This window comes from Phyllostomus hastatus, unplaced genomic scaffold, assembly GCF_019186645.2.
Source record: "Phyllostomus hastatus isolate PE091 unplaced genomic scaffold, TTU_PhHast_1.1 phas_contig_40, whole genome shotgun sequence".
Lineage (NCBI taxonomy): Eukaryota > Metazoa > Chordata > Mammalia > Chiroptera > Phyllostomidae > Phyllostomus > Phyllostomus hastatus.
Window position 1 is genome coordinate 56,735,599 of NW_025333872.1, and position 16,242 is coordinate 56,751,840.

Below are 16,242 nucleotides of genomic sequence, written 5' to 3' on the forward strand. Positions count from 1 at the left end.
TATTCTAATAATAACCAGACATGACTATTTTAATGTTATAAAAATGCAAATGTTACATTATTTTCATTATAACATGAAAACATGCGACCAATATTAGTTCATTCATTATCGTCAGTGATATTGCTCTTTGGGTCTGTAACTAAGAAGTGGAACACCAAGACAGTCCACATATACCATCCACCATATAATCCATTTAAAATCAGTACACTTAACATTAAATTCCAGTAAGAATCTATACAAGAAAATGATGAGTGATGTGTGTTGTGTTCAATAAACTTCCTGGAATTATTAAAGCTAACAAGTGAAAATAGTTAACAACTGTTAGGCTCTAAACTGTCAGCCTAATCCAGGAGTCAGCAAGCTGTGTTCTACTGCCTGCTTTTTAAACAAAGTTGTATAGCACAATCATGCCAATTTGTGAGTTAAGTAGTTGCTACAGAGATGATGTGGCCTAGAACACCTAAACCATTTACCACCTGGACCTTTATAGAAAAAAATTTGCCACTCCTAGTCTAATTCTATCATCTCTGCTTCATTTCTTCATTTATTACTGGGTTGTAATGGTTAATTCCTCTGAGATACAGTTCATACAAGAATTGAACAATGAATACTTGATTCTTTCCCTTCAGCCAGAGCAGTTTTGTTTTTTCTTCTGACAGTTATTCCAGAATATCAACAGCCCAAGACTGATTTTTTTGTTCATTTCTCAAGCTGGAAATTCCCAAGCATGTAGGCAATACAAATTTAGATTCTAAACCCAATCCTGACCACTGGTGTAGTTTCCTCTTCTCCCAGGAGGTACCTCTCATCCAGAACCCATGACATGAATGCTCCCTTACCACTTGATACCATAAAATTCAACAGCTTTTGACTTGAAATACCCTACTACAAAAGATGCTTTTCCTACCACAGGTTTTAGATGTGGGGTTTAAATGCAGTAGACATTTTCCATAGATGCTCATAGACCCCAGAGCAGAACAGGCTAAAATCTACTACTAGTTGAATAAACTAACTTAAAATACTATAGTCTATTAAAAACAAGTTACAACTAGAGTTACAACTCGGGAAGTAATATAAATAGGTAATAAAAACAGAAAAACAAGATGCAGATAACACATACATGACTGGATTTAATCAAAGAGAATGAGGAAAATACCATACACACACACTCCCCCCCATGGAGAAACATATGAAAGGATATACACGAGACTGAATTCTGGTCACTGGGGGCTGACAAGGGGTTTCCTGAGGGATGGGAGTGAGAGAAGGGATTCGTGATAAAAACATCAAGTAACCATGGATATTCATGCATTAGGATATCTAAAAGCATGAGCTTCAGAACTGATCATCTCAGAATGATAGGATTTTAGGTGATGTTAATTTCTTCCTATACTTTTCTGCACTGCCTGAATTTTTTCCTCAGGGTGAACTTCTCACATTAGAAAAAAGTTAATTCCATTGTAATTTTTAATTTTATAAATAAAAAAATAAAAGGGAGTAAATTCTCTAAAGAATTGACTAGAAAGGAGTAGGTGGTAAAATTCTCAATAATAATCAACAATGACTTCTGTATAGCACTTTCAAGTTTAAGAACTACACCTATATTACCCTGTTATTGTAATATTTTATAAAGAATTAAATCACCACATGAAGAAATAATCTATTTTGCAAGATTTTTTTTGTGTGGGTGGGATAACTAATGTGAAAAACTATGAGAGTTCATTTAAAATTTCAAAACAACTAAAAAAACTTGCAAAATTCAATTCTGCTACTCAATAGTTTTGATTTGGGAATGTGTAACTTAAAATGAGAAATTAAATATAAAAGCCTTAAAACATAACTTTTTTCTTTTTACTACATTTATTGGAACTTCTGGTCAAGACGGAGGCATAGATAAACACACTTAACCTCCCCACACAACTACAAAAAAAATTAAAACTAGACTACAAAACAAATATCACCCAGAACCATCAGAAAATTAAACCATCAGGATTTAAAGAAGCCACATTCATCCAGATGGGTAGGAGGGGCAGAGACATGGAGAGAGGTGAAGAGGCACAGAAAGGCAGTGAATGACTGGCCCCACATTCACATATGGTGAATAAAAATCAGGAGGGATACCTCAGGAGCCAGGGATCCTGACACCAATCAGACCCCCCAGCAGCCCAGGGTTCCAGCACCAGGAAGATAAATCCCCATAATTTCCGATGGTAAGAACCAGTGGGGGTTGGGGCCTTGGAAGAAACTGCCAGATGCTTGGGGGACTCCTCTTAAAGAGCCCGCATCGACTTAGGACTTACACAGACCCACTCCTTCTGGGATTCAGCACCACAGCAATAGCTGGAACAGCACAGGAGTCATACAGAGAGAAAGTGAAGTGACTAGAAACAGGGCGAGTGCTAGGAGACAGCTTCCTCCCAGGCAAACTACCAGAAGCCAGGCAGCAGCACTGTCCCCTCTCCAAGACCTGCCCCCACACAGAGCCCCAAACTCATGAAACAGGTTACCCCACCCTGTTGACCTAAGGCTCCACACCACACAATTTATAGGTCTGCTCTTCTACAACAAGCCATACTACTAAGATAAGGAATCAAAGCACCTATACCTAATACATAGAAACAAACACAGGGAAGCTGCCAAATTGAGGAATCGAAGAAATATGGCCCAAATGAAAGAACAGAACAAAACTCCAGAAAAAGAATTAAACAAAATGGGGATAACCAACCTATCAGATGCAGAGTTCAAAATACTATTTATAAGGATGCTAAAAGAACTCATTGAGTATAGCAACAGCATAAAAAAGACCCAGGCAGAAATGAAGGTTACATTTAGTGAAGTAAAGAAAAATCTACAGGGAACCAACAGTGGAGGGGATGAAGCCCAAAATTAAATCAACAATTTGAAACATAAGGAAGAAAAAAGCATTCAATCGAAACAGCCAGAAGAAAGAAGCATTAGAAAAGACAAGGACTGTCGAAGAAGCTTCCGGGACATCTCCAAATGTACCAACATTCAAATCATAAGGGTGCCAGAAGGAAAAGAGGAAGAAGAGCAAGAAATTGAAAACTTATTTGAAAAAATAATGAAAGAAAACTTCCCTAATAGTGAAGGAAATAGATATCCAAGTCCAGGAAGCAGAGGGTCCCAAACAAGATGGCTCCAAGGAGGACCACACCAAAGCACATCATAATTAATATGCCAAAGGTTAAAGATAAGGAGAGAGTCTTAAAAACAGCAAGAGAAAAGCAGAGTGTTACCTACAATGGAGTTCCCATAAGACTATCAGTGGATTTTTCAAAAGAAACTTTGCAAGTTAAAAGGGACTGGCGAGAAGTATTCAAAGTGATGAAAAGCAAGGACCTACAACCTAGATTACTCTATCCAGCAAAGCTATCATGCAGAATGGAAGGCCAGATAAAGTGCTTCCCAAACAAGGAAAAGTTAAAGGAGTTCATTATCACTAAGCCATTAATTACATGAAATGTTAAAGGGACTTATTTAAGAAAAAGAAGATCAAAACTATGAACATTAAAACGGCAACAAACTCACAATTATCAACAACTGAATCTAAAAAACCTAAGCAAATAACCAGAACAGAAAGAGAATCATAGATATGGAGATCACTTGGAGGGTTATCAGCTGGAAGGGGGAAGACCGAGAATTGGGAAAGAAAAAGTGCAGGAATTAAGTAAGAAGCATAAATTGGAAGGTACAAAATAGGCAGGGGGATGTTAAGATCAGCATTAGGAAATAGAGAGGCCAAAGAACTTTATGCACGATTCATGGACATGAACTGGGGTAGTCGGTGGGGAGAATGCTGGAGGGAATGGGGGTACCAGGCTGAGGGGAGTAAAGGGGGGAACACTGGGACAACTGTAGTAGCATAATCCATAAAATATATTTAAGTAAATGAATGAATGAATGAATGTATTGTGGTGACACAGATTAAATAATACACGACTTAAAGCATAAAAATACAAACAGATTACTTACTGCCATTGTTTGCCTTGTCAATTTAACCAAAACTGTAACTAGAGATCCTACTGTGATGTTGTTGCTGTCTTCATCATCCAATACTGTAAGATGAAAGGAAAACTGAGTAAAAAAATCAAAATTAAACCCTATGTCAACACAAACAAAATTTAACTTACCAAAATGAATTTGGTACTTCAGCATGTCATATATACTGTGTTTCAAACTTATTCAATAAAAAATAATTTAGCGACTGTCTACTCTGCATAAGGTTCTGCAGTAGATGCCTTTGGCAATGTATTCATTTAAATTCTTAAACTAGCTCTATGATAGATATTACTTCTACTTTAAAGAATAAACTGAGATTCAGAGATAAAGTAAAATGCCTACGGTGACAGAATGGCTAAACTAGCAATGCCAAGTTTCAAATCCAGGTTTTTAAAAACAAAGTACAATGTGAGGACTACAACACCATAGTTTTCTCTCACAGTGATATTGGAAATAGGATTGTGTCACTCTATTAAATTGTGCAAACCTTACATACCCAATATTTTACCTGTATGATCAGTGCCTATCAGAACAAAATAATCAAAGCTAGCTTTCCAAGCCGCATCAAAAGGATTTATTTTTAAGGGAAGAACTTCAAAATATTGTTTTTATTTTTAAAAATATTTTTGCAATGTTTTTGCAATTATGTTTTGCTATACATATGTTTGCCATACAACCCCAAAGTCTAATAATAAATTTAATATTAAAATCACATTAAAATAAACATTAAATAACTTAACAAACATTATCTTCCATCAAATGTAGATATAACTAATTTTTCCTCCAGATTTTATCTATAAGTGTTTTCTTCAGTATGCATTTCTGCCTACAGGTTTTTCTAAGTTTGCTGTATTTATTTTATGTAGATTTGGACGAGCCTACTCTGTTCTGGCCTGCAGCGACACAAGCAGTTGGAGAAGAATGGCCTCCGACAACTCTAACTGCCATCTCCCATATTGGCTATGAGGTGCAACAGCTGGGCATCAAAAAAGGCTGCAATACCCTTTCTTGGAAAGGAGACCTGGAAGCCTCCTTTACCCCAAATAAAATCTGAACTACATATTTATCCACACAGCAAAGTTGTATGTGCATGAGCACTGCACATGAATTAACAGCTCTAACAATGTCTACCTGCCTTTTGATGCATAAAAGTGAAGAAGAGCCTACAAGAAATTCTACGTATCCTCTAGAAATGTGGGAAAAGGGATCCACCATCTCCAGCACTGGATCAAGCAGATACCCCTTTTTCCTGCTTCTGCCATTCTTCTACTCTCCCTCCATTAATGACCGTACTCATAGTACACATTTGGACAGCACTGTAAAAATATAAAATAAATTGTCTATACAAAATACTATGGAATGAAACACATCCTAATGATCTGCACTGAGACTGAGTAATCTCACCTTACTTACACATGTAATAAAAAATATCTCAAACAGGTTTTTTAAGCAGCATGTATTTTTACAACCCTTGATATATCAAAGACTATCTCTTCAGTCCCAAACTAGATTTTTGAGTGGTTTCTGATTAAATTATTATGGTCCTGAATAAACTTTTATGTTTTGAATGTTGGAAAACTCATGGACCCACAAAGAAATTACTAACTCCCCATCAAAGAAGCCCCAGTGTTCACTACATGTATCCCACATGCCAGATAAAGTGAAGCCAGAATGCTATTTACCTTGCCTTCTTGAACACCCAATCTTTGGGAGCCATCAATTTCCTCAATTCCAATTAGAATGCAAACTCAATAAGGCAGAGGCTTTGTCTTAATCACTGCTCCCCCAGCTCCCTGAAGGAGAGTCACTTAGTATTTGCTGAATGAGTAAGTGCACAGTGTTTGTGTCATTCACTTAAGACTTAGCCTATGACTCCTTGCTTTAATCCTATGTTTATGGCCTATTTCTCCAATGAGACTATCAGCCGTTTAAAGACAGCAACCATTCCTAATGCATCTTTTATTCCTGACCCCACAAGAACATTACCAAAACAGTAACCTAGTACAACACCTCAAAGCTCGGAACAATGCCACAATGAAGAAATGGAGCAGATAATCTCTAATTCTGTCATTCTATGATATTATTCAGATACTAAAATGGGAACAAACAGAGCAATTACGTAGGTAAAAAAAATCTCTACTTTTTTCACTCCAAGCAAACATAAAGATAGCAGTGAAGTCAAGAAAAACACATGTAATATAGCAGAGAACATGGTCATTTTAAAGGCTTATTTAACATAAATAAGTTGGGTCTTTAAAATTAATTTTAGAACTAAGCACCTGTGTTTTTCACACTAACAACAGATGTGTTTTTCACACTAACAACAGATATACTTTAAGTATCTTTCATTATATCTGGAACTCTCATTCTTTGAAAAGTTAAGATATTCCTGAAAGTTGAACTACAGAAGAGCCCTCAAACTTAATCCTATTATAAGAATAATAAAAGTAGGACTCTATTAGTGTTCTCAAAACTGTTAGTATATATCATTTTCCATCTGACAGGTAACTCTGACAGGTAACTGCAGCTCTGCAAAGTTTTAATTACAAAAGTTATATTATTACATGAAGTGTTTTGAGAACCCTGAGTCAAATAAACAAGAGCCATTCTATCAAAAGGGAAGCAGTGTTCCACAGAGGAACCTCCCACTTACCCTGTGACTTTATGTCCATAGTCACATAAGGAAAACTCCCAAGAACAGCCATAACCTCTTCATATTTTTCATCTTCAAGGAAATGTAGTAGACTACGACGATCTGCTTCTTTTAAACTCACCAAATCCTGGATAGTCTTAATTTTATACTGAATTTAAAAAGAAAGAAAATAAATCTTCAAGTCATAAAACTTTCCATAGAGAAAAATTATTAGTATGTTTACTTAAGACAAAATCCAAAAATGTAGAGAAAAATGTTAAAATTTTATATATATTTCAAAGCAGCAAATAAAACTTTGTACCATTTCATGACCCTTTTCTCCAAGGAAATTTAAATTTAGGATTTTTTAATTACAAAGTTAATACAGGGTTTTTTTTTAATTAGAAAAAATAGAAGGGAGAGGGGTATAAGGGGACTAAGTGGTAACAGAAAAATACAATAAAAATTAAAGTTTTTTAATTAAAAAAATATCCAAAAAAAAGAAATAGAAAAAAACAATATTCATATAGAATCTTAACCCAAGCAACAACTGTTGTTATTTGATGTGCTCAGTTCATTCACCTTTATTTTCAATTTTAATGATAAAAACCTTTAAGAGTCTGAATTTATCTCCAAGTACAGCTGTACCTTAAAGGTTCTACTACAGAATACTCTCATTTTTGTTACTTTCTAAATATAGTGTTCATTATTACAGTAATATCCACCTTGGCTAAATGGATACTTAGGAGGGTAATCTTAATTTTCAGTTGTTTGGTGCTAGTTATTAATTTTACTTTCACAGGCACAGATTAGATCATGAGGCATATGAAATGCCTGCTTTTGAATTCTGATACTTCATTTATTACTTAAAATGTGATCAAATTTATAAGCATAACAGTTACTTGAAAACAGAAGTCTGATGAAGATTTCTTACATACATTTACTACTTCTACCTTATATACTAACAAATCTAATGTCCATCTTCTGCCTATTTTGTCTTAACACATTCAAAGTAATGTTAAAATCTCCTACAAAATTACAATTTCATTCAGTGTTTTCTTATATTTCTCATTTTTCATTTTTCATGTTTTTACTATAAACTATATTTTCTAAATAAGAATTATCTTATTTTTTTAGTTAGTTTTTTTTTTTTTTTAATTTAGAGAGAGAGGAAAGGGGAAGGAGAGGGGAGAGCTGTTCCAACTACTTATGTTTGCATTCATTGGTTGCTCCTCGCGTGTGCCCTGACTGGGGACCAAACCCACAACCTTGGCGTGTTGGCACGATGCTCTAACCAAATGAGCTAACTGGCCAGGGCTGATTGACTTATTTTTGAAAACCTAGTCTATTCATATTAAATCCAAAAACCATCACCCAACATTTAAGCCACATATAAAATCACTGGAAAGTATACAGTGCATATTTTACTTGGTACATGTATTTTTAGTAACATAATATAAAGAACAAAGTGTTAACTGCTATAAAGGCACTGACCGCATAGTAAAATCACTTGTAGTTGTAAGATATTAAACAGTTACCTAGTCAAGAAAATGTTAACAGAACCACTTGAGGGATAGATGTAGAATGTTTAAGATATTCTAAAGCTAAGAAATTCATAATAACCATTCCTAATAGAAGACTCTCACTCATGCTATCTTTAAGTGACAAGACAAACTGCTTCAAACGAATTCTGAAGTACAAAGAATTACCTTTTTATGATTAGAAACCCTTCTAAGATTGTCCTCTTCAATGTGAGGGAGCTGCAGAAGGGGAGACTTAAACTGCTGGAGGCCTTGCACAGCCATCTGAGAAAGCTTCATGCAGTTTTCTAGGGATGCCAAAGTTGGAGCACGAAACTCCCTTTCTTAGAAAGAATAGGAGGAAAAGAAAAAACAGGGCTGGACTTTTTATATGTTCAGGAAGATACAATTCATGACAAAAATAAGATTTATGTGAACATCCTTAACCCTCCAAATTTTAAAATCACAGTGTTGATTTTCCTTTAAAAGTTACTGGATAAAATACAAAATATATATATACAGACTTGGCCAAATGAACATTAGCCAGCAACCATTGATTTAACATAAAAATTATTTATATGACCTCCAAAAACAGTAAATTATCAGATATTATCAGTATCAAGAACATACTGGCACCATGCCAAGAACTGACAACATCCATAACAACAAACCACAACCGCTGCCTCCTTTTTTATGAGCCTCTCTCTCCCTTTCCATTGCTGACCACAAACTCCCTGGGCCTTCTTGCCCTTCATGCAAAATACTACTTGTCAGATGAATCATCATTACATAACTTAAGGAATTATTTTAAACTCAATGTTAAAATACAGAATAACCTGACTCTAAAAATAATCAGAGGAAGGTAAAGGATATTTTAAATCTTTGCAAACAATAAATAACAATAAAGAATAAAATACAAAAAAATTAAATTTAAAATATAAGTTGTGATAAACATTTACATAATGGGAAATATAAGAAATAAGAAAAACCATAAATAAAACTAGAAAAGCTGATTCAACCTAGAGACAGAATTATAGTTAAGTACCCACAAAGTCTTATAACTATGAGGTATAACCTGCATATGCTTGCAAAAAAAAGTACAACGTAATTAATTATATCTTCTCCTCACCTTCACGACTCCGGGCCATTATTATTAGTTGGCAGATTACATTAACCACTTCTTGAAGTAGGGAGGGGCATTTTTTCAGCATAAATTGCTGATCTGCAAAACAACAGAAAACCTGGCAAATCATTCTACCTTTATAGCCCAAAAACTAATACCAAATTTAAGGTATCCTACAAACATCTCATATGACCTCAGAATTTTACAGGTTGAATGCATGAGTGTCTAATAGGTAGAAATATGCCACAAATCAGTTAGAAAACCCTAACTCAGAGTAGTGTTTTGAAGGCAAATTTTTAATATTATGGTGGTGGGCTTTACTAATTAACCCCTTACCTTTTTTTTTTTTTGGAAACAGACTAATTTTTAACTTAATCTTACTATATTTAAGAACTTTAGTAATTTTCTTCTTGTGCACATAACTTTCTAAGAGTATAATTATGGATAAATTCAAAGGCTAAGACTGAGAAAAATGTCAACTAAAGGCACAGAAAGGAAGGCAGGAAGAAGAGAAGGATGAGGAGGAGTGGGGGGAAGACTCAGCATTTATTCTGCATATAATAGTTAACCATTAAGATCATCCATTTTTAGGTTAATACTCAACCTAAAAAATTTTGTTACCTATTTCTTAGATAATTGGCTAAAATGCAGGCTTCATATCTGCACAAAGCATTAGGAATAAAATTATTCATTAACTTGCAACTCTAATAACAATGCTTAAACAGTGCTCCTTCATTCCATCTTAAGCATCCTACCTATCCCCTATCACCAATCACTGAGCATCAACTGGCCTTTGTTTCAGAGGCATTTGATTACATTATTGGTTTAAAAGGCGGAGGATGGTTAATTCAGAAAGAACATTTATTCCCTAAGAATACTTTCTTTTAAAACTTCAACTGAAATAATGCAAATGAAGAAGAGATGACACTGTTTCATGACATCCCTCAAAACACCGCTGCCTCAGTCTACTGCTCTTCTTTTAATTAGAACAGATGGCTTCAAGTACTTAAGCAGCTTTAAATAAAGATTAAAGGGTGGTGGTGGTGGTGGTGGTGGAGTAATGGAGTTGATCCAGGTATTTGTTGTGAAATCCATTTTTTTCCTCCTCCGCAAAAAATTACAAAATCCTTTCTTAAACTCATTAGGACTTGTTGCATAATCTGAAATTGACTAAATATTTCTCCTATAGAATATTCCCTCACTGTGAAATACTAAATTTTAACATTTGCTGTAACATCTTAGGTCTAGGTCTTCAAAGTACTTGTGTGAAGCAATTATGTAGCATACAGATTTCTTTTTAAAATGCCCTTGAACAATTATTTGAGAAAAAAATAACTGATGAAAACACTGCACCACGAGGGCTAATTAAATCCACTGCTTTCATATCACTAAAACCCTGCAGAAAGTAGAATCACAAATACCTTCTTCAAGGGTCTCAGGAATTTTCATTCTAGCAAGATGAGACAGTAAAAGAACTCTGGCCTTCAGGCTATATGGACAGGTAAGTGGAGGTTCATTCTTCTTTAAATTAATGCTGCCAATTTCTCTGATTAGCTAGAGTAAATAAAATAATTATTCAAAAATACACATTTAAAAAAGCATTGACTTTAATAACTAAATGCTTATTAAGGAATTTCAGAGATGGCCTAACCTGAGGTATTAGAATATTATCTGTTGGTCTGCTTGTGGCATCTTTATTATATTGAGGATCAAATTCAGAGGCTCCAGCCAAAACCATGATAAGACCTAAGAAAACAAAAGAAATATGAAGGTAAGTAAATATATTTGCTTACCTATTAATTTCCCCTCCTATGATACTTCATTAATCCTAGAATGAGGTAGTTTTCCAGCCACACACAATGCTTAAAACTATCTGAACTCCACTACTAACAAGTATGAATTTCTCCTATAAAAAAGTCTCACTTTTTAAAATGTCCACAATACTACTTTTCACAAGCAAATAGGCATATACATCAAATTAACAGCTCCAAAGCAACTGGAAGCATTAAAATCACTTCAAATAACATCTGTTTCTAGACCCAAGTATGTGTTCCATAGAAACTTTCTACAGAGCATTAAATACTCCACATGATATTAATAAATGTTATGTGAAAAAAGGTGGCTCTGTGGTTAAATATGGCTGAGAAATAATGAGTTCAAAAGAGTTTTAGGTTTCTTCACTTTATAACTTCTCAGAGCCTTCTGTCATTCACAGAAACTTTTATTATAGAACTCTAGAAATACATGATTCACAGCCACATAGGGAGCGGAGCAAAGTAGGTTTACAGTTCAGTACGTGTTTATTCTTGTATTATTATTTATTAATTATTATATTTTCCATATGAACAACTGTAAACCTCCTTTAGCCTAACCCGTATATTAGCATTAATCTTCTTAGCTTATACAAGCTCTTCAATGACTGGCATTATAGCTAACACAGAAAATACATGCAATGTCTTCACAAAGAGCAGGACAGCATAGAGGTTAAGTGCATAAGCCCTGGAGTTCTCACATCCTAGCTAAATGACCTAGACAATAGTTGTCATCTCTCTATAGACCTTAGTTTCTTCATGTAAGCCTGCTGCACAGTAAGCACAGTAATGTGAGTTATTACTATGACTACCTTCAAATGTTTTCATGAAAACTGTTCCTAAGGTGCCTATATAAATGGTGCCAATGCTAAAACAACCAAGGATATATAACCAAACCCAACACTGCCCTCAGAAATGAAATACAAATCAAGAACACTGGTGCAAAAACCACATTAAAATATATTATAAACATTAAATATTTTCATAAGAAAATAAGTTCTATATTAATGTTTCAATCCAGCATAAGGAAGAGTGATATGTGTGCATAGTGCAGAGTAACATTCACTCCTCGGAAATCAAAGAGCAGCTCATTCCTCAGAAATATAAGCACACAGTCATATTATCCCAAGAACTCTCTTTCTGGTTATCAAGAGAGATAGTAAAATTGACAAATCCAAAATACAGAAAACTCCATTTAGGTTTTGGAACAAAACATTTCATTTTCCGGTGAGGCACAATTTAAAACTTGTATCTTCTTTTTTCTTTTGAAGGAGGACAAGAAGGGTGTCTATGATTTCTGCATAGCAGTGATTCTAAAAGAAAATGCTATATATTCCAGAGATAAAATTTACATTAGCTTTACGAGATCAAAGCAAGTATTTAGGATGGTACTTTTTTAATATAAAAAATGTCAAAGTAAGACTCTGGGAATAAACTATCCTGGCAGTTTTCTTTCAACACACCCAAACACTCCACTTACTTTATTGCAATTAATAGAGTATAATGTACTGGCTTATGGCTCAGGAACCAAACTGCTTGGGTTCAATCCCAGCTGTGTCACTTACTGTGTATCCTTAGGTTCAGTTTTCTCACCTATATCGTGTGCTTAAAAAAACACCTACTTATGGAGGCATGGCAAAGATTAAATGAGTTAATACACGTGTACTGCCTAGTAATGTCTGGCACGTAACAAATACTCAAGAAACATTAGCTGGTGTTATTACAAAATTAGCCCACATGAAGCTTTAACATAGAACTTCAGGGAAAAAATAATACACAGATAGCTGAGTAAATGAGAATAACAGAAATATATCAATAAATGTAATAAAGCCCTGGCAAGTGTGGCTCAGTTGCATGGAATGTCATCCTGTAGACCCAAGGGTCACAGTTTCAATTCCCAGTCAGGGCACATACCCAGGTTGCAGGTTTGAGCCCTGGTCATGGTGCGTACAAGAAGGCAACCGATCATTGTTTCTCTCTCACATCCATGACTTTCTCTCTCTTTTTCCACCCCCCTTCCCCTTCTTCCCTCTCTGAAAGCAATGAAAAACATGTCCTTGGGTGAGGATGATTAAAAAGAAAAAGAAGAAAGAAAGAAATGCAATAAAGGGTGTTAGTATTTTCCTCCAGCTTTAGTTACATCAACTGAGTATCTATAAAACCGTAAAATGGAATTTCTCCAGTTGAATGTATATCATCTCCACATAAATGACTCAGAAAATAATCTAATGTCACAGTTACTTAAATTTACTTACGTTTCATGTCCATATTTCGCGTTTTATAAACAAAATATGTATAAATCTGTGTTGTGCGTATTAGAATCTGGTCTCCACTATAGCGTATTGAGCGATACCACCAAGACCCCTAAATACAAATAAAATTAAACAAGAAACAAAGCATGAAAGCTACAATAAATGTTAAGTTCATACAAAATACGTTTATGGTCAAATTTTATAAATGTTCATAAACCAACAAAAATATCTCAGCTTTAGAACAAATGCCTTCATTATATATTTCAAATGATTTATTTAGCAAATATTCATATTGCCTGATGCATTTATACTGCCTGAACCTACCTCACTACATGTATGTATCATTAAAGCATTAAGATTTAGCTAGAAATTGTTTGAAGACAAAACAGGAACAAAACAACCCATTACTATAAGCAACAAGCTGGTTCCTGACACACAGCATATCTCAATACTTATTTAATAAATAAATGTAGGAACAATGCGACAGCTGATAGACTACTTCCATGCACATTACCCCACACAACTGGATGCTCACACAAAGATCCTATGGCAAAGGCACAACAGGTCACTACTAGCCTCACTACAGGAGTCAGAAACTGTAAAATCGAGGAGACCACCACCAGTCATAAAGGTAATAAACAATAAGATCATAACTTTATGGTATCTCTTGTCTTGAGGTACTATGCAGCTGTTTTTAAAAATGAGGTTGCTCTATATGTTGTGCCCCTAATATCTGACGCAAAAAAGTCACAGAACAATACCTATAATCACACACATATTTTAAAATATGTGTATGTATACATAATGCATAGAAAAGTATAGGTTTACAGTTGTTCATATGGAAAAATACAGTAATTAATAAATAATAATAGAATAAACTGTGTTTTGTGTATCCACAATTGCAAACTTATTTTCCCCCACCTTGTATTTAAAGGGGAAAACACCAAACTTAAGCAGTAGATTATCTCTGACAGAGAAATGGAGTTGAGGGAGGTGGTGAAGGAAGACTAAATTTAAACTACCAGTTGTGTGTAACTTTTGAATTGGGAGGTAACATACTTTAACATATCAAGTGATATTACCTTTAAAAGACCTTTAAATAGCTGAACAGAAGAGTCTTAAAATCCAAGGGTCAATAAATTATTCTAAAACAAATTACAATCTTATAGTAAGACTCCAAAACATGCCATCAATTCCCTTTCCACAAACACATGAATAAAAAGAGCTAGAACGTACCACAACAACTGGAAGGATAACCATGAATGCCAATCCATATACAAGTAAAACCTAGAATAGAAGAGAAAAAAATTATGGCCTTCATCAGGCAAATTGTAACATCCATAAACACTTATTTTGAGGCTTACATGGGGAAGGCACTATTAAAAGCATTCCTCATGTATTACTTCATTTAATTCTTATTTTCAAACCCTCCGAGAAAGGTACCATTATGATCTTCTTTTTGCAGAGAGTGAACCTGTGGCATGTATAGGTTACATGGCTTGTCCTAGGTCACACTGCTAGTAGGTTAGAGCTGGACCTGGCATTCCAGATATAGAACCTACGTTCTTTACACTACGATAAATTGCCTTTTCATTCATGCTATAAATAACACCAGCAAAACAGCTTTGTAAATTGTATTTCCCTTCCAGTCAAGTACTTACATATTCATATTTTTGTAAGTGGTTAGTGCCTGGGAAATAAATAATAGAATCCTGCCTAGTTCCTTTGTCTGAACATGAAGGAATAACTTTATAATGTTCTGTTTGAAGTCTATTGGTCTCAGATTTTTCTCCTACTGCTTGATCCCAAGTCTGGTAGCTATCTCTCTCTTCTCTAGTATTCCCAGAGTAACTCTAAGCATGATAAACACAATTACATACAGCAACTATACACCCTTTAAGATAACAAATGCTAATCTGCCATAAAATAACATTAAATAGCCATTTCAAAATAAATCACAAACTATATGGATTTTGGTTTTTATTATTTCAAAGACAACTCCTAGATCATTATTTTCAAGAAAGTAGGTAGTCATCTATTCCTGAACAGAAATTCCTGATATTTTAGAGTTCAGCATCCATAACTTGATATTCTACTGCCTCATGAAGTACCACACAGAATATATACCATTAATTTAGAATATATTAAAATTAATTTAGCCTGGGTAAATGTGAAATAAAGGATAATTTAAATTTTGAGCACAACTTAGGATAAATATAGATACCACAAAAAAACAGTAGTTCCCCAAACCAAGGGTAAGACCCAATCTGAAACTGCCCCCCAAAGAAAATCACAACTTTAAGGTTTTAAAACTACTTTTAGAATACAATGCCCTAAACCAGCAACCTAATAATGAGAACCAATTCTTTTTTCCATTAGGTAAAAACCTTCACAATACAGTTAAATTAAAAACCGCATACCAGTATTTTCACTGTAGTAGCTCTCTTTATATTACCAAGATATGTCAAACACCTTATAATTTATTTCATTTAAATTTAAGCACTCACCAAAATTGAATTTTTCTGGTCAACTATCCAAGCTGGCAGGGCAATCCCAAAGCTGGTGGCTAAAATAAGAAGAATATTTCTGTACTTCCAGTTTTATTTATATCCCAAAATTCCACTTTCTACCCCTCACAAAAAAAACTGAGAAAGATCATTTTATTATGTGTGTTCCCATTACACAAGTGAAAGGATATAGTTTATATCTGAAATTAAATTCTTCCACCACAGGAGAAAAATTCAATTTAAGTACATGAATTTTTTCTTTCTAAAAAAAATCTAAATTCTTTTATATTTCCAGAGTTTATGTGAACACTATGAATATGTGAGAAAATGTCTAAAGTCGGCAAAGAAAACCTTTTATTCCATCCAGTTTTTTTGAA

General features: G+C 34.4%; 1 protein-coding gene across 1 annotated transcript in view; it reads right to left on the reverse strand.

Moving 5' to 3' along the window:
- Positions 1 to 16,242, reverse strand: part of SEC63 (SEC63 homolog, protein translocation regulator) — a 71,767-nt gene that overhangs the window by 22,348 nt on the left and 33,177 nt on the right. Inside the window, exons 6-14 of the mRNA XM_045843304.1 lie at positions 15,866 to 15,924; positions 14,595 to 14,645; positions 13,362 to 13,470; positions 10,947 to 11,041; positions 10,717 to 10,849; positions 9,302 to 9,394; positions 8,362 to 8,516; positions 6,674 to 6,821; positions 3,994 to 4,076 (exon numbers count right to left, since the gene is read on the reverse strand). Coding sequence (XP_045699260.1) covers positions 3,994 to 4,076; positions 6,674 to 6,821; positions 8,362 to 8,516; positions 9,302 to 9,394; positions 10,717 to 10,849; positions 10,947 to 11,041; positions 13,362 to 13,470; positions 14,595 to 14,645; positions 15,866 to 15,924 — 926 coding nt within the window. The remainder of the gene's footprint in view (positions 1 to 3,993; positions 4,077 to 6,673; positions 6,822 to 8,361; positions 8,517 to 9,301; positions 9,395 to 10,716; positions 10,850 to 10,946; positions 11,042 to 13,361; positions 13,471 to 14,594; positions 14,646 to 15,865; positions 15,925 to 16,242) is intronic.